This window comes from Monomorium pharaonis, chromosome 5 (assembly GCF_013373865.1).
Source record: "Monomorium pharaonis isolate MP-MQ-018 chromosome 5, ASM1337386v2, whole genome shotgun sequence".
NCBI lineage: Eukaryota > Metazoa > Arthropoda > Insecta > Hymenoptera > Formicidae > Monomorium > Monomorium pharaonis.
In genome coordinates this window covers 19,547,019-19,567,186 of record NC_050471.1, presented here as the reverse complement: position 1 = coordinate 19,567,186, position 20,168 = coordinate 19,547,019, and the positions used below count along the sequence as shown (strand labels likewise).

Below are 20,168 nucleotides of genomic sequence, written 5' to 3'. Positions count from 1 at the left end.
AATAGCTATAAACAAAAATCGCTGACCATATCCGGTAGCGGTTTGTTATAAACAAATTTTTTATCGCGACAAGGAGCGCCGAACCGTCGGCAGCTTAAATTTCTACATAATGAATCGGTAGTGAGCGCGTTAAAATTAGATAATTGTGGAGGGGATAAAAATTAGATTTTTTGTGGAGAGGGATAAAAAAAGGGGGTATTTTATGGAGGGGGTAATAATATAAAAGAGCTCCCGACAACGTTATTGCATCAGTCAAATAGTGGAATACGAACGGTAAAGCTTCATCTACGTTACCGCAGCAGTTGATTGGTGGAAGTCGAATTGTAAAGTGTCTGAAGAAAGAACCGTACGAGATGAACTATTACGTTCCGATCCAACAGAATGACGGGTGCGATAAATCGTAAGTATTTTTAATTGAATTAAAATCTATATATTTAAATCCTATATATTTTCTATATTTTTCTATAACTTGATATATTCTTTTTACAGAACATTATCGCAGCCACGCTATACTCCTCGCATCCTGGGAAGGCGATTCGCTTTAACCGCCACTGCCTACAAATATTTGGATATCGGTGTCAGTGTGGGACTTGAACCTTTTGTGGAGATGATTCTTGGTGACAACAAAGGCAATCAGATACCGCTGTCACGTGACGTATGGATAATAATGATCGAGAAACGCATGGATATTGAGCGACTCCTGCAGTCAACCACCGTTACATCGCTGTGGATTGATGATCTTCTTATAGAACTCGTCAAATTACATAACGGGAGTGTTGTAAAATTTATATTAAATAACAAAGCCTTGTATATGAAACCTTTGACCGTGCAATTTTTACTAAATCTTGAAGATGTTATCAATAATGTATACTTTAAATTGTCGCGGGATATGTTTGTAGTGAAAGAAAAATATAATCGATTTGTAAACTGCTTGCAGCGAAATAACATTAATAATAAGTGCGATGCTGTAAAGCTATTAGATGAAATATGTGTAAAAACTTCGCTCATAGATTGCGAACTGATGGTTTATGCATCAGACAATATTGTATATGATGCTTTGAATAATAAATAAATATGTATTTGTATAAAACGTTTTAGAAATATTTTTTCCTACTAATTATCCTAACTTAAAAAATTATTTTAATTAATAAATGGGGAAGAGGAAATATAAACGGGTAATGGAAATATAAAAAAATACACAACACATAAAAAAATTATTTTTTATTGCTAGACCACCAGTTAAACAGTTTAAATACATTTTGTAAAGCGCAGTTGTTAACATGATTTCGACAACGTAAGGTGTACGTAATGTCCAACTTATTTAGAGGTTTTATGTCTTCGTAATGCACTTCGATATTTTCGACATTAGCTTCCTCTTTCGCCTCGTCCAGGAGTAAGTCATGCAGCCATTCTCGTTTCTCGCATCCCTTTACGTACACGACAATTTCATCATCGGTTGCAGTTGTACCCATCACTGCCTTGGTAATTAAATCTCTAGCCATGCTGTGCGGAATCAATCCATCCTCCCATGATATTCCGTGATGATTCACTTTCAACCACACCACCTGACGTTTTTCTGCCTTGGTAAGGTATTCCCATGGATAGGTAGGTGTAAACATGTAGTGGGTGAGTTCAAATCCATCTTTGAGAGAGGCAAATTCCTTAACGATAAATTCTCCACCAACGATGAAACCTTGCAGATCCACGAACGTTGGTACAGACATGACAGCTGTCGTTGAGAATACTGTGATCCGTCTCGACGCGTTATAAATTTTTATATCATCTTGATATTGTTTTGGAGAAAAAATGGCGCCGCACTTAGGTAATTTTGCGCACAACGTTGGTCAACGGGTTGTACTGAATCACACGATCGTGTATAATGAGACAGTACGCGGTAGTGTTCGCGGGCACGTTTTCTCTGCATTCAAATTCTAAGCGTACGTCCACGGTTGCGCTCTTGATCGATTCGTTTTGTCGAGAGCAATCGATAATCACGAATGGACCATTATGTCGAAACATGGTGACGGATTGATTCGGTTCGAGATAATCATATCCGTAATAGTTTTTACAGAAATGTGCGTACGTGTCGTACAGAATCGACCATTTATTTTTATCAAAATCTAGATTCAAATCATCGTACGGATAACATTCCGAGTTTAAATAGAGTTTTGCGTTGATTAATTTGCAATGATCGAATCGACTCATGTTTTCAGACATGTTATTCTTCCGACCAGCCTGCAGAGCGAAAACGACGTATCGAGGCTTCTCGAGCTGAGTAGCGGTCTTGATGGCCCACGAATGTTTGGTTGTGCTTTGCAATAAAGGATACTCATATAGATCCCAAGAACGAAATGCCATGCTGAGGTATCGCCCGCTTTCCAGAGCACGCAGCATCGACAGTTTATTTATCTCGTTCAGTAACACATGCGGCATTCGCCACTGAACTTTGAGTAATTCAATCTTCGGCTCCAATTCTGAACTTCCCATCAGACAATTGTTATCGTTACGCGCGCGTATTAAAATCAGCTCATGGCGAGCGTTGATCACCACGCGTCTGTAATCTTCACAAAATCCCAACAGCATGTTGAGCGGTACGCAAAAATTAAAATATCCGTTCGGAGGATTCCACGGATCCCAGCCGGCGTTCCTCGCGATTACGCTTCTGGCAGCTGACATAGTTACATAGTTCTTGAGGGTGCTGGTTATTCCGACGTTTCTGTTTCGATCAATCTCCACACCGTCGAGCTCGTATCGAATCTCATCGAACATGAACGCGATGCAATTATTTGCCAATGTCACATCAGATCCCGCAACTGGTTTCTTTATTATAAGTTTTCCTTCAATGTATAAAAAACTTTCGTACGGTAACGTGTAAAGATCCTGCTGTTGTATAGGAATTCTTATCTCATCGTTGTATTCAAACGTCGTGTTGGCGAACGGATTGTACGTGTGAGTCTCGATCTTGACGATGCGATCGTCAAAGATCGGCTCGTCCTCGATATTTAAAATATCCGTCATTGTCGCACAGCAAATCCCAGAGATTGTAGATATTCAACGTTCGACGCGGTGAGCCTCTTTTTCTTGGAACAGTCGGATGATCGAATATTATCGAATGTCGTCGCAAAAGTATCTGATGACTGCTGTAACGTTGGTGTTTTCGTCGTAAAGATGTTTATTTTTCTAGCGCGTTCCGACGCGTTTAGTACGAGCATCTCACGTTCGCGTTATCGTTGCAGCCGTCGTCGCACATGCAATCTGACGGTAATTTCTTCTCCTCGAAAATCGAGCAATCGTCCGTTCTGGTCAACCACGCGTATCGTCAGATTCGTAACGCTCCGCACGATGATCGGCAGGTAAATGATCTGCGACGGCCTTTCCGAGATCTTATATCCAGGTGGCACGTTCGATGAAAACTCATGTATCGCGTGCACGCTTTTGTCGTTGCTGTACGCGCCCGCGGTCACGTTGCACTCTACGCGGATAATGTTTACATTCATTATGTTGATCGACACGTCTGACTCATGCCATATTCGCGGTTCTAGTATACGCTTCGATGTGAATCCCAGGAGCGAGCCGATGTTGTTTGGTTTGCCAAAATTTATTTTGTGTACGCATCTGATCTCACATCTCATCGTATTATAATTTGCGCGAATCGTTATTGGATCTTTATCCCCGCCATTACTACCTTCAGTCGTGACGTCACGTCGCGGACGTATTTGCGAAATCTCGCGTTTCAAAAACTCGTTAATGGCATGCAACTCGTACGATCCCTCGGGAATCGTAATCTCCGCGTTGTCTTTGCCAAAGTAAAATTTATTGTTCGAAGCATTCACGTTCGGTATCGTGTTATATGTTTCAAAGATCGCTAAACCGAGCTCGTAATCGTCGTCGCTCAAATCTATAGCCGGAGAGTAGCTTGCCGCGAGAATGCTGCTCTTACCGCTCAGCGTAAGTGTCAGCGACATGTTTGAACGAATACTGAGATTAAACAGCGCAACGTCGGTCTTTAAATCGAGTGTAAAAATAGCAAACAAAGTTGTCCGCAATTCCTTTGATCGTAAGTTTGATACGACGTTCGATTGTACTCTATCTTTGTCACATCGTCCCCAAAATATCGTACGAGTTCTCTGGGTGGCCGCAGATTGCCGAAACTGTCGAAATACGCTACGTGATTTCTCCTCTTTGCGTACGCTACCCAGTGAGTACCGGGACCCTCCGCATCGTCCAGATTTACGATACCGCTCTCGTTTTGACGCGCACCGCTCGTCGGTAGCGCGTTACGCATAAACACTCCTCTGAAATACGGGATACACAATCGTTTTGCCAATTGAAGTAGTTGCATGTTCGTCGTCACACCCGCGGGTATTCTTAACGCCTCTTTGACATATTTTTTCGTTTCGCTTTTACACCTTTTCCGTACTTGTACGGGGCGAGGTACAACCCTCGTCCGCCTCTGTACGGGGCGAGATACACTCCGCGCCCTTCCATCGCGCGATTGTGACGTTGCAGCTCCTCGAGCTGACGTCGCGCAGCTTTGCTGTCGTTTACCACCTTTGTCACACCGGCCGCGCCGCCGATCAATGATCCGAGCGCGCCCAACATCGGTAAAATTGGTAACATGCCGCCTCGTCTGGCTGTCGGAAGTATACGTTTTTTTTTCGTTACCTTTTTTTTCTTCTTCATACCCATACCTATCTTTGTCTTGGCTTTCATGGCTGCCCAGACGGCAGCAGCGGCTGCTCTTTCTCCGAGAGCCGAGTCTTTCGCGATTACGCGTTTTCGTGCTTTCGCAGCGAGTATCTCGTCCGCCGCGTGTCTGTCGGCGAGCTCGTTGCTCCGAGAATACGCAATGTCGTGTTCGCGGCACGCCGCGTCCAGCGGATTTATACCTCTATCGCCTTTAGCTAATCGTTTTTCCAAGTGGGTTCCCGGTCCGCAAAATTGATAACCGGGGATATGTAGCTCGAAGGGAAGCGCGTTTATCACGCGATTCAAAAGATGACCGCAACCCTTTTTTATCTTTGCGACAGCTGGCATTCGCTACAATTCTTGATCAACGGCGCGGGTCCGTCGATGTGCGTTTGCTGCCACGGCTGATTATAATGTTCGTTGCAGCGACGATATTGCTGAACTTCGAAATCAACCTTTATATGTTCCGGAAGCTTGTCCCACACGTGTTCGATATAGTTGCCGCACTCGCGTAACAGAACGATCTTTGGTACGAATTGTAACTGCTCAGCACTCAAATTTATAATATCAGAGGGATGTGACAGTATGAGATACATGTTTGCTACTGAGCGATGTGCGATTTTGCATGCCTATAAATAGTTTGGCGAGATTTTTGTTGCCTAGTAATTTTTTATTACTTGCTCTAAAAAACAGTGCGAGTACTATTATGAAAAATAGTTTTCAAGCCACGAGTGAATCGTCAAAGGGTGATAGTTTACTTGAGCATCGATGATAAGCTCAAGTGGCATCTCCACAGCGTGGGGATAAGTACCAAAATCATAAACAATGCCTTCGAAGCCGGACTGCACCGTCAGTTTGACTTCAAACTGTGAAGCATTCGCTCTTCGTCGAAAAAATTTGAAAAGTAGTTCAGAAAAAAGTTAAAAAGTGCAAGTAAAATGGCAGCGTTCGGTCCGCATAACACCGTTCGAATAGTAAGTATTTTTTATACTACCTATTCTTATGTTATTTTATATTAACTTATATTAATTTATATTAATATTTTTTTACAGTGTTTATCTAAACCGGAAACGAGAATAGCACTGCCCAACATGCCAGCGCTAGGGTTTATACCTGTAAAAAGTCAGCAGGCGGTGCGCACAGCAAAGCGCCACCCAAAGACGTTTCCGCGCCTCAGCAGGAACGCATACGTGCGAATACCTGCTAGCATTGTAAGTACTCTTTTTCTACAAATACATTGTTTTTGTAATTGATAATTTTATATTTTTACATGTTTTTTTATAGTGTTACCGTTGCGGACTCGTCACCGGGCGCACAGTAGTCAACGTCCGCGGTTACGTGGATGTAGCTGCTCATCAATTAAAAGTAAGAAACACGCGAGACTTCACGCGGCGGTATAATGATTGGTTATGGCGAGAGGAAGGCAAAGGCGAGGATGAAGACGAATACGACCTCTTCGATCTGTTCGATTTGCGATACCTCTTTGGAGATGAAGAAGTCGAAGAGGGTGAAATAGAACGAGACTGGGAGTTCGACATGTATTTAAAAACTATAGTTAATTGGATAGATAAGATTTATAATAGAGAGTAAGAAAATTATATTTTTATATTATTTACTAATTATATGTATTTCAATTTTTTTATATATTTATATATTTTATATATTCATATATTTTTTATATATTCATATATTTTCCTTTTTTCTATTAGATTTAGCTTATTATAATATAAAATATTATAATTTTATTCTATCACATTATGTTATTGTAATATTAATTGTAATATTAATGTTTTAAATATTTTAAATATATATATATTATACATATATTGCATATCTTTTTTATTCATCCTTCAATCCTGCATGATATCCTATTTTCTTTCTTTCATCTCACTCGCAATCGTCGATACGTTTATTTTCTCCATACACTGCGTTTACACACACGCACGCACACACGCACGTACACACACCTTCTCTAGCACGCGACCGTCGATATACTTTTTTCTCTATACACTGTTCACACATACGCGCACATACTCACGCCTTCTCTAGTACGCACACGCGTTTAAGCGCCTTCTCTAGCACTCATACACGTGTAACCGTCTTCTCTATTACGTATACACATGCGCAAGCGCCTTCTCTAGCACGCACGCACGCACGCACGCACGCAGGCAGGCACGCATACGTTTCTTTCTCCGTACGCTGCGTTCCCACATACATACGTCTTTCTCTAGCAAGCGCTTTCTGTAGCATGCACAGGGGGCACGCATACGTTTCTTTCTCCGTGCACTGCGTTCACAAACACACACACCTTCTCTATCACGCACGTGCACATGTACAAAGGCGCATTCCCATAGAGCGTACGCTGCACTCACACACCTATAAATAGGACGTTCGATTCAGATATATAATCAGATTCAGAAAACATGAGATTCGTGCGACAACCTTTGACGATTTGCGTAACGAATTACGACGATAAATTACAATCGATGGGAGACGGCGGGGTGAGGCGTAAGCATGGTGCGATGCTGCCGAATACTATACGCGCCATCATTTGCGGTCCGTCAAATTGCGGTAAAACCAACGTTCTGATAAATTTGTTGGAATGTCCGCACGGTGTACATTTCGAGAACGTGTACGTGTACTCGAAATCGCTACAACAGCCGAAATATCGGTATCTGGAGAATTTGTTGTCGTCGATGGACGAGATCGGTTACTTTACGTTCTCCAATAACAGTGACGTCATTCCACCGAGCGAGGCGCGTCCAAACTCAATTTTCGTCTTCGATGACGTTGCGTGCGATAAGCAGGATGTCGTGAGAGAATATTTTTCAATGGGTAGACACTCGAACGTCGACTGCTTTTATCTCTGTCAGTCGTACGCGAGAATACCTAAACATCTTATACGCGACAACGCCAACCTGCTGATCCTGTTTAAGCAGGACAGTACCAACTTGAAACACGTGTACAACGATCACGTAAACACCGACATGTCATATGATGATTTTAGTGAATTATGTCGCGATTGTTGGCAGCGTGATTATGGATTTTTGATGATAGACAAGGACAGTGCACTTGCTAACGGGCGATACAGAAGAGGATTTAACGAGTTTGCAGTACCGCGGAACGGTTAGTCGTTATTGATACCTTGTCGGGGTGAAACGTACGATCAACACTCTCTGTTAACATGGCTGAGAACAAAGATATACGTGAGCGCGAGAAAATCGCGAAGGAGATTGAAAAAACGAGCGAATCAATTCGAAAGAAACATCGTGCTCTAAAAACCGGTAGGATCGAAGAGGATATCGCTACTAAGAGACACTTTGAACCGTTGATCGAACCGCTGCAAAAGATTATTGACAATTCTGGCGTACGCGCGATAAAAGAGGAGCCGATTGATAACGTTTCGTTCACCCGTAAACGTGAGAAGGAAGAGGGGGAAGAATATGCCAGTAAGAGAAAACGGTCGAACGTCTCGTTCGATATCTCTGCGACACCGCAAAAATCTAATCATTTACAAATTTCAAACGATGTACCGATGATAACCTCCACACCACGTCCCACAACCGTACAACCGATAGAATCGCTTGAGAATGTTTTCGAAACGACGGATGACTCGCTTGCGACGATTGTTCGAAATCAGTTACAGACGTCGCAAGGACGAAAAGCTTTACAAGCTCAATTTGGTCCGCTGGGTCAAAAATATGTCGTGACTGTCCTGAGCGGTAACCGAGAAAGCGATGTAAACATAGACAATATATACGGTGTTCGTCTCGAGAATAATGGAATGATGCTCGGTAATAAACATTTCGATGTGGACAACGAGGATAATATAATTATCGACAATGTACGTTACGCTGGTACACCTGGTCTTTACGAATTGATCTTCAAGAAAATTCCTGCCGATGACATCTACACAGATGATGATTTACAAAAGTACAAAAGCATATTGTTTGCTACAAACGTGCATAGACGCAATTACGCCAAGGACAGTCAACTACGGAGCAACAGAGGATACAAGTACAAACACCTGATCGCACCGTTGATGTCGATCGAACCTACGCCGAAAACGAAGAAATCTGGAAAGGGATTACCTCACGCTATGACGTTAAATGATAACGCGATCGATTACGTGCACTGGGACAATCCCAATGAACTGGTAGATCGTCTGCGATTACTCGAAGCATCGCGTCGAGCCGGTCACAACGCACACGACAACGAGATTCTGTCCATCATCGAGGAACTTCGCGAAGCGGGTCTTATTATAAATTAACCTGCGTAATCGCGAAACGTGTCAGTCGATTGATTGATGTCACCCATATCGTATCAAGATTAAAAACAATGAGTAATAACGAACGGCGAAAAGACGGTTACGAACGTTTAACGAACAATTTTGATCGGTTCCTGAATCAACAGCGGACGGTTCAGGAACGGTTGTCGGATAGCTATCGAACGGTGCAGGATCGCTATCAAACGACTCGGGAACGATTGTCGGACGGTTATCGAACGGTTGTAAATCAAGTCAGGAATAGTTACGAACGATTGTCTGATCGATCGGTACCGGAAGACAAAGAACCACTGCTGAAAGACGATAGAAAGCAGTGATAAAAGATAATTCAAACGTGAAACGAACGCGAAAGAACGGGTACAGAACAGAATCCAAACAGAAAAAAACAGAAAAAGAACAGAAAGAAACAGGAAAAGAACAGAAAAAAACAGGAATGGAACAGGGAAAGAACAGAAACGGAATAGAGAAAACAGGAACGGAACGGGTACAGAACGGAAACGGAACGAAAAAAAACAGGATTAGAACGGAAAAAGAACAGAAACGGAACAGAATGGAACAGAAAAAAACAAGAACGGAACGGGTACAGAACGGAAACGGAACGGAAAAAAATGGGATTAGAACGGGAAAAGAACAGAAACGGAACAGAACTGAACAGAAAAAAACGGGAACGGAACGGGTACAAAACGGAAACGGAACAGAAAAAAACAGGAACGGAACGGGTACAGAACGGGTACGGAACAGAAAAGAACGGGAACAGAACAGGGAAAGAACAGAAACGGAACAGAAAAAACAGCGAAAGAACAGAAATGGAACAGAAATGGAACAGAAAAAAACGGGAACAGAACAGACAAAGAACGGAAACGGAATAGAAAAAACAGGAACGATCGGTATGCGATCCATGAAACCGTTAAAATCCAATATTAGTTCCGAAAGGCGACGACTCGTCGAGGAACTGCATGCTCCGGCGAGAAGAAATTTTCAACGAAGACACGTCATAGTTCGAGGCTACGACGATCTATGGCAGGCTGATATCGTCGAGATGATTCCGTACTCACGTATTAACAGAGGCTACCACTACATACTCACCGTCATCGATGTGTTGAGCAAACACGCGTGGGCCATTCCGCTCAAGAGCAAGGGTGGAAGCGAGACAGCTGATGCTATCGTCGAGATAATTCGAGAGAGCGCAAGATGTCCGAAAAATTTACAGACTGATAAGGGAAAAGAGTTTTACAATGCCGATGTGCAGAAAATATTGAAAAAACATGATATTAATCATTATTCCACGTACTCGGTAATGAAGGCATCGGTTGTCGAACGGTTTAACCGTACGCTGAAAAACGACATGTGGAAGAAGTTTACACTCAACGGCAATTACAAGTGGATTGACCTGTTACCGGATCTCGTGTCAAATTACAACTCTCGGAAACACCGAACTATCGGTATGCGACCCGTCGACGTAACCCCTGCTGTGGCTGAAAGACTCTTGAATACGGTGTACAGCTCGATAAAGATTGCTGGTCGAGCGAAATTTAAAGTCGGTGACTCTGTACGCGTGAGCAAATTTAAGACAGTCTTTGAAAAGGGCTACACACCGAATTGGACAACCGAGGTGTTTAAAATTATTAAAGTACAGCATACCAATCCCGTAACTTATTTACTAGAGGATTATCGCGGAACATCTATAGTTGGAGCGTTCTACGAGCACGAGTTGCATCGTGCGACTCACCCGGACGTTTATCTCGTGGAGAAAGTATTGCGCAGGAAGGGTGACAAGGTTTACGTCAAGTGGTTGGGATTCGATGGATCACATAATTCGTGGATTCACAAAGACAATGTTATATAAGAATATTTTCTTTATTATAATCATATAAAAGTGTAATGTAAACTTATAAAAATAAAAATACAGTTTTTTTATAATAAGTGGTGTATATATACGAGACTTCTTTATTACCTATCCATCCATTCATCATCCTTAATACATTTTCTTATTAATACGTATTATAAAATGTATAATGTAATCAACTTTAATTAATTTTTCATAGAAAATTAACATATAAAATGCATACTATAAAATACAAATTACAATAGTATAAAATACAAATTACAATAGTATAAAAAGACTCACAAAAATACATAAAATGTAATATATGTGTATAATATAAAATACATGAAGCGCTAAATGTAAAATTATAAAATAAGTATAAAATGTAAAAAATAAAAAATATAAACTATAAAATATATGAAACGCTAGATGTAAAATTAACAAATATATGTAAAATATAAAATACATGGAATGTAAATTACAAGTACATCAGGCGCAAAATACATACAAATATATTATAGGGGTATCCGATAATGTCCCCACGGTAACGTTTCGATCGAATTGGGTACGAGATATCTCTTGTCGTCGTACGGACTTAGAGCAATTTTCATTTCGGACACCGTGTATACTTCGTGTAACTTGGATCGTATACACGACTGGCGACGCGTCATCTCGATTTCATCTCTCAAACAGCGGGTGTAATCTTCGAACGTTATGGCTCGCGCTATTACGTTATTCTTGACACCTTTTGCTTTTTTGGTGTCCTTTTTCCCGTCCACTTTCAACGCGTACATTTTTGCTCTAAGTCCGACGAACTCGATCATTATCGCACCATTGTTTTCATCTTTCATTAGACCAGGTATTTTTTTATTTTTGAGAGGCATACCGTACGCGTTGTCGACCGGATAATCGCTCGTGTCGAACCTAGCAATATCGCGTTTCATCGTCTCATAAACATCATCGCACTCGACGTGGTATACGAGACTATCGGTGTCAGTGTACATGACTTTACATTTGTCGCGATACAAAGGTACCATATACTCGTGATGAAATTCGTATAGACACGTCTTAGAAAGATCTAAAATGCACATGCCTACGTAAATCGGTTTGTTGAATTTCACCTTGAGTTTTCTTAGTTCGATGGCAATAAGATTCTCTGAAAAAATGCTACGACTATGAAAATTCGGTTTCGCGATCATTGCCTCCGCACCGTGCTGACCCTTCCATTTCGTCAATAATTTAACGTTAACGTGATTACGCACATTCTCCATGGTTTTCCCGAATACCGCGTTGTTCATTAATTTATACAAGTTTTTTTCAAAATCATTTTTGGCGTGAGTTCGGAATTGTGTGTTTAATTCTATGTATTTACAGAGCCATGGAGATTGCGCGAATTTTAATATGCGGTGTATCTTCGCGATACGAAGACCGTGACGCGTACACTGCTGTAAGTTTCGGTAATGTATAATGTAACGTTCTTTATCGTAGAGCGTGGCGAGAAGTTTACATTCTCGCTTGCCGGGCGGTTTATCGCGCGTCGGGCAGAAAGGTAGGTCAGTGTGTCGATCGTGAAGGTCTCGAGGATACTCGAGATCGACCTCGAGAATGTATCCCGTGGGTGAATCCGGAGCGATAGAGTTCAAGTCGAAATTTGAAACGTCCTCGACCCATTGAAATTCAGTGTAGGGTAACGGCTGACACATCGCCCAGCCATACAAATTATTAACGTCAAAGTACATAAGGTACGACGATGGTTTCGATGGGTCGTAGGTCTGCATGTACTTGTTGTTAGCCTGTGCGTATCTGCCTGAACATTGACTCAGACCACCGCGTATACCGCGTTCGATAAACATTACCATGTCTATGTCCGTAAGCAATTCAAAACTAATATCGGTATATTTTAACATAGCGTCCCACGTGTATCCGGGAAGAGTGTAATAATGCGCGGGATCGAGACCGTAACTTTCTAAACATTTATCACGGAAATTTTCAAAAATGTCGGCTAACAACAAGACATCCGTTTTCAAATATAGATCGCTGTATTCACCCAACGTTCGAATTGAGAACCGATGCCAGACGTTGACGGCGTGTGCGTAATCGCTATCGGATACTGTGTCGGAGGTCAGAGAACTATAAAAGGATTCGAGTGGTGGTAAACATGTGTCTTCCAATTTTTCGACGCGGTCAACGTACTCGTATGGAAATACGCCTTTTCGTGTCAATAAATTAAATTCTGCGTCGGATAAGTGTGAAAATTCGGAACGTACAATTTTTAGATTTTCTTTACCCAGAAATGATGCTAATTTCTCGAGACTAGTATTTAAAAATTTATATGAATCTATAAATCTTAACTTTATGTGATTATGTGGGTCCTAATTTATCGGCGGTACTTACAACATGCTTTGTAAAAGAAATATATTTTTCTTTCGTGATGGGTAATAAATCAATTTTTCCTTTGAACGCTGTGGCTATTTCCTTGATAATAAAATGAGAATCGTATCCGGATAAATTATGGAAGACTACCGGTATGTACAACACATTTTGATAATATAAATTACAAAGCGAATGTGCGGGACCGCGGTAACGACCGGTCAGATGGCAATGATCGCGCACTCGCTTATCATCCGGCGCAAACGGTTTTTCGCAAATATGGCAATGTGTCGCGCTACGGTATGCCTCTAATTGTTCTTTCGATAACGTCTCCATGGGGACATTGGCGCATAAACGAATCTTAACGTTATGTGCTAAATCTTCAAGTTGCTTAGCGAACCACAACACGCAATCGGGATCGCGACGAAACCGATACACGGATAACGCATTATCGTATGAACATCGCACATAATACGCTATGCTAAATACCTCGTGTTGTTGGTAGGCGTATGTCGTCGGCTCCGTGTCAGGTTGCATCTTCCGCAGCACACACTCGAGATCGGCGTATACGACGAAGGGCACTCGTTCCTTGTTGTGTAAGTTGCGGAAGCTCAAGCCACTTATCCTTTTCATCTGGTAGTTCGACAGCACAGTCATTCAACTTTTGACAGTCCACATTGTGCGATTGTAACTTTTCATCGGAACTGAAGTAATGTAGACATCTGTAAATAACAAAGAAAACATATATGTTTACTGCTATTTGAAACAATTTATAAACACATTCATGAAGAATTATTACTTACCGATCGCAAATGTATTTCTTGCATACATGTTTGCTCAATTGCGATCCCACCAGACGGGACAGATTTTTGATCCATGTGAAGTGACCCACGTTGTTATCCCCCGGATCTTGCACGTACAAAAGATTGACATGCTTCTCCCTCTTGTTATCCGTGAGTCGTAATGGAAAAATTTTATCCTCTTCGATCCCGTACACGTTGACCGACACATCGTTGAGTCTCTCAAATTTCCCAATGTCTTTTAATATAACGGGAAACTTGATGTCGTCGAACTTTAAGACTGTCGTATAATGAGGGTACGACGACTCCAGCCCTGTGTTTCTTTCTACGGGATGCAGAGCGGCGATCACTGACCATGCAAAGCATGCATTGTCCTTCGATTTAACGTTCACAACTGCTTTTTTCAACATTATTTTTCGCGGCAATGTCACGTAACATCCCGCGTGTAGAGGATTAAACTTGTTCACATTTATAGTTAAATTGAGAATTCGTGAAAGCGCCCACCCGCTATCGCGTTCTTGGAACTCTTCAAGCGACGCTAACGTGGGCTCGATGACACGCCGCTCGTACCATTCGTCTAAATTTGACGTTTGAAAGAGTTCACAATTTTTTGTGGTGATACTCTTATTAGCGCTCTTTTCACCAGTCACAAATACACCGTTGAACGCGGTGTTTACTTTTATACAGTTGTGTCTTTGTAGAGCGTCTCGCACACTCTCGAGCACTATACCTCCGGCGTCTTCGAGAAACTGTCGCGGCTCGATATAGTTAGTATTAATAACCGCACCGGTCAGAACACGATTCTCGAACGCGGTATCTATCTCGCGCCACACGAGTCTTTCCGCGTTATCACTCGCGTAATCACCGCCGACGTACACGAAACGTCTTTGTAATCTTGTCTTTTCACCCTCGAGTCGCGCGATTCTCGCCACCAACGATTGTTTATATCCGACGGCGAGCCGAGGACGCTTGACGCGGCTATGTTCCTCGAGCCGTTGTACACACTCATCACATCGCTGCAACCACGTAAAACACTCGCCCAAAGTAGCGACTCTGTTCGCTTGCTCCAAGAGCTCGCGTTCCTCTAAATCGAATTGTTCCATGTTTTAGCGTCTTTTCGCACTTTTTAAATCACGTTACATTCTTCGACGGAGCACTTGCACGTGACACGTCTACATGAGTTGCAGCGTCGCACCGAATCTTGCACTTCATAGTGCATTTTCTTGCATTCTTTTTCATGCAGAATGAAAACATAAGTTCTCATCATACGTCCAAAATGATCATTATTCTCATTGTCTTTATAAGCATAACGATTCCATGCATTAAAAAAATCATCATACGTGTGCAGCATATTTGTTATTTTAGGATTTTTTAAGAACACTTTAACCATATTATTTATCAACAATTTGATACACCTTCCAATACCAGCAGGAATTTTAATGTACATAGTATCGTATTCACGTAGCATCTTTTTAGCGACTTCATCATTCGGACACTGATTCAATGCCATGGTATATATTTCTTGTCTCACGTGATAAGGCCAGGGATAAATAGATTCATTCTTTATATACACTCTATGTATCGCAACGCGTTCAAGCGTTCCACGTATACCAAGTTCTCGATCGCGTATAAATTGCACTGGTGATATTCGTTTATTGTTAAGAACATATTTGATATCTTCAATGTCCTCCCGATCCATGTTGTACGGTTATGTATTTAAAGTCTTTACAAACTGCACACTGGGCACATGTTGCGCGGAATTATCACGTACATGGATTGACGGCAATTCGAGCAAGCACGATGATCCAAATTTTCTAGCCGATCCGTTTGATGCTCCCTAACAGCACTCATCCCTTCTCTAATGTCCCACATGTCAATCATACACTCGGCACAGAGAGCTAGAGCACCACCCGTAGAATAAAAGAAAAATATCGCGCAATGTTCGGAACGCTCGTTTAATTTAAGAAAATCTTCATGTGAAACAAATTTTTCCACGCGATCGACAAAGTCAATGGAATAACTCGTAGAATCACTAACATCGGATACTAAGCTGTCTTCATCATCCTCGTAGGAATTTTCGAAATCATCAACTACCATGTCTTCATCGTTGGAGTTTTCGTAATCACTGCCTGCAATATCAATATCTTCTTTATCGTCCGCGATATTCACAATTTCTATATCGTCCGCGATATTCACAATTTCGATATCGTCCGCGATATCCACAATTTCTGTATCGTCTACGATATCCACAATTTGTTCATCGTCCGCGATATTCACAATTTCTATATCGTCCGCGATATCTATAATGTCCACTTCATTTAACTGATTAGCCATTCTTCAAGTTAAAATTCACAATACTTAGGAATTAATTCACTTTGATTTGCTCGGGTTGAAGACTTCACGCTTACTGTGGCACCGTGCTCTTCCGGACCAATTATATTTCACTCTTAGCCCTTTGTCTCATGCATTTGTTTATAGTTATGCATAGCTTCCCGTTTAAAGCTACCGGGCGATAAATGTCGATCAAATGTTTAGATATTTTAGCTGCCGGTGGTCACTACCGATTTATTATCTAGAAATTTAAGCTGCCGACGGTTCGGCGCTCCGTGCGATAAACATTCGCTATTTTCTTTATAACGAGCCGCTACCTCTAACAAGAGCGCTAAGCAGGGAGATAACACCGCGACAGGAAGAAACGTGTCGAATTATTAGCTGCCGACGGTTCGGCGCTCCTTGTCGCGATAAAAAATTTGTTTATAACAAACCGCTACCGGATATGGTCAGCGATTTTTGTTTATAGCTATTCCAAGAGCTGTCGAATAAATTTATCAGCTGCCGACGATTCGGCGCTCCGTACGATAAATATTCTTAAAAATTTGTTTATATCAGGTTGCAACTCGCATATTATTTACTTAGAAAATGTTTATACTGATAAGCGACAGAAAGAACCATAGATAAAAATTGTTTATACCTAATTACTACTTCTAGCCGCAGGGCCTAATTGTTTATATCAAGTTGCAACTCGCATATCATTTTTCTTAGAAATGTTTATACTGATAAGCGGTGACCGGCAAGTTATTGTTTATTTCTGGTTACAACTGACTTGTAGTTTACATAAATGTTTATACTGATAAGCGGCTACCGACCGGTATTTGTTTATATCAGGTTACAACTAGCATGTTGTTTATATAAATGTTTATACTGATAAGCGGCGGCATCCGTTTGTGTGACGTCATCCCCCTCCCCGCGTGACGTCATACCCCCCGTGACGTCCCTACCCCTCCCCGCAAATACCCCCCCCGCCCCCCTCACCCCCCCCTCGGAGCCCCGTAGTCAGAACCACCTCCTTATTCCTACTCCTGAATAATCATTTAAAGAATATTTTCAGCTGTAAGCAGTAATTTTTTCAATCAGTTACGATCATTTTGTACTAATAATAAGTAACAAACTTTTGAATTTATTAGATTTTTTGCAATGTAAAAAAATAATCATGGGGCATAGAGCTATAATTAAATATAATTTTAAACTTAGTAAATTACGAACAACGAATCATGATGCTCTCGATAAAAGCCTCGACAAAACGACAAAATGCCAAATAGTTGAGCGCTAGTGAACCAAAATCAACAAAAGTTCGAATGACGAAATCGAAGACAAAAAACCATGCTCATCATATTTCCGCAAGGCATGATTCATAAAAAATTCGTTTTCAAAGGCACAATTGTAACTTCTTGTTATTACTTGGGTATTAGATACATTTATCCAAAAAGTGGATGACAGAATGGAGTTACAGAATTCAGTTCCGATCAGAATAATTGGTAACAAAAGATTTCTTTCTATTACATGACAATGCACTCATTTAACACAACTTGAATTGTTGCTGAAGTTTTTAGTTTAAAAACAAATTTTTGTACTCCGGCATCCCCCAAATTCATCAGATTTACACAGCGGTAGAGATTTTAGAAGTCGACTCAACTGGCATTTATTTGATTCGTTACAATTTATCACAACGTTTTGGCCCTGGCTTTGGGCCCTTATCAAGTGGTAATTATGAAAGACTTATAATCAGCATACTTAAAACTAAAAGAAAAGAACAATAAAATTAATCTTTCCAAAACAAAAACAAAACTTTTTTTCTATGCCGTAATCTTAATAATTTATAAACCGAGTCATTATCCGAGCAGACTTACGTATCCGACCTCGTTACAATTGAATGGAAATTAGTCACCAATTTGATAAAAAGTATAGCACAACTAGGAATACATTGTGGACTAACAGTAATTGTGAAACTGAAGTGAGATACAATGATGTAGCAATGACAAATCTCCCCAAACATCGAACGAATCTCACGAATTATGAAGTACGAATAGCGAATTACGAAGGTAAATAGAAAGCTAAAAAAAGATACATTTTTTCGAGAATAATAACGAGATAATAATTATTGAGAAAATAACACAAAAATGTAAATATATACGAGGAAAATATAAAATTGAATAATTTATATGATAACATAAATCGTATTATAAACACATAAAAAAATATTTTAATTTAAAGGAGGACACACAGTGGATTGAGCGATCGTAACTGTAATCAATTGAATCGAGTACGTGATTGGTCGAAACCTTACTGTCACGTTTTTACGAAAAGTGTGTGTGACCAGCTTCACGTTTCAACCAGTTGAATATGTCACTATTACGTAAACGTACACTGTTATTCATGAGGTTTGTTTTTTATTTCTGCACTGCTGCACTGGTACAATAAGTTAGAATAAGACAAATATATTTAGTCTCATTCTAACTTATTGCACTAGCGCAATACAAGACAATTCTGTCGTCCATAATTATAACAATTCCGTATAGATAAGATAACCGATAGTAAAATACAAGTCTAGGCATTATTGAAGTAATGTACAACAAAATTAGCATGTCATTAGTAACGTGCTTGCCACGTATAGTACTTTCGTATTTACGTATGTGCTTACCATGAATGTATTCCGAAATTCACTATTAGTAACTGAAATCTATCGTTAATATACTATACTATAGATTTTAGTACTGCAGTAAATTCGAAACGGCAGCCCATGTTGCTGGCAGAGTAAGTATATGATTTATTAATGTTTTTTAACAAATAATTTTATTAATTAAAACAAATTTAATAAAACTACATCGTGTTGGACTTTCTAACAAATACATTTCTTTAATAATAAATTTCGTCCAATATCTAATGTATCTAATAAATGAAGAAAAATTTATTAGAAAAAAATATAAACGTATAAGATAATAAAGATATAATTTTATAAAATTACAGCATCTGATTACTTGTGTGTATAAAAGGAATACATTGCTGTGTTACTTTGTATTTAAAAAATACGGCCAGTAATTAATTTTTCGCAATAATAATATCTGATTTTGCTAAGTATTTTGTGACAATTTATATTGTCACAAAATTTTTTCACGTTGATCAATTTCGTTGCTCGTGTTAATATATTTCTGCGTTTAAAATTTATGAGCAGCATGAAATTACAACTTTCTCAATTTATTTACAATTATTTACTTACATTTATAATCATTTTCGCATCGACTTTTTCTTTGTTGCAACAATAAATTTTTCTCATTGTCAGTCGACTAGCATCATCACACATTTATATTTAAGATCATTTTAAACGTGTACATTGTTGCATACAAATAAATCTAACTCAGCATAAACTAATAGCTAAAAATATACAACAGTTATGTCGTAATTTATTTCACAAACTTGTAAATTTATTTGTGAATTCGATCAATATGATAAATCAATATTCTTTGATAAATAAAAAAAATTGTAAATGTTTTAAACACTATTATATTCTTCTTATTTTCAATTAATCATAAAGAAAACAATTACAGAGGATAATATACTGATTGACACATTTTAATTTAAATGGAATGATCTTAGATCAATAATCTCAATTTTTAGTAAAAATTTTTGTATACAACAACCTAACAATCATAACTCCACTTTTCTACAATATTTTTTGTCATATCCATATGCATATATTTATATATACAATCACACACACACACACACACACACACACACACACACACACACACACACCACACACACACACACACACACACACACACACACACACACACACACACACACACACACACATCTAAAAATCGATGCAAGCTCCAGTAATTGTAACATCATCTCACAG

The 20,168-nt window shown here is 40.0% G+C and overlaps 3 protein-coding genes across 3 annotated transcripts; 2 read left to right on the top strand and 1 right to left on the bottom strand.

The window, feature by feature from the left end:
• Positions 1-306: 306 nt before the first annotated feature.
• On the top strand, positions 307-1,085 carry LOC118645604. The gene is made up of 2 exons (XM_036287019.1): positions 307-400; positions 490-1,085. The coding sequence occupies exons 1-2, from the start codon at positions 354-356 to the stop codon at positions 1,070-1,072; spliced, it is 630 nt and encodes a 209-aa protein (XP_036142912.1). The 5' UTR covers positions 307-353; the 3' UTR covers positions 1,073-1,085.
• Positions 1,086-1,818: 733 nt separating this feature from the next.
• On the bottom strand, positions 1,819-3,018 carry LOC118645786. Its single transcript, XM_036287495.1, has one exon. The coding sequence runs from the start codon at positions 3,016-3,018 to the stop codon at positions 1,819-1,821; it is 1,200 nt and encodes a 399-aa protein (XP_036143388.1).
• A 6,378-nt stretch (positions 3,019-9,396) lies between these two features.
• LOC118645603 lies at positions 9,397-11,048 on the top strand. The gene has a single exon (XM_036287018.1). It carries the CDS (start codon positions 9,408-9,410, stop codon positions 10,818-10,820), a length of 1,413 nt encoding a protein of 470 aa, XP_036142911.1. The 5' UTR covers positions 9,397-9,407; the 3' UTR covers positions 10,821-11,048.
• The last annotated feature ends 9,120 nt before the right edge of the window (positions 11,049-20,168 follow it).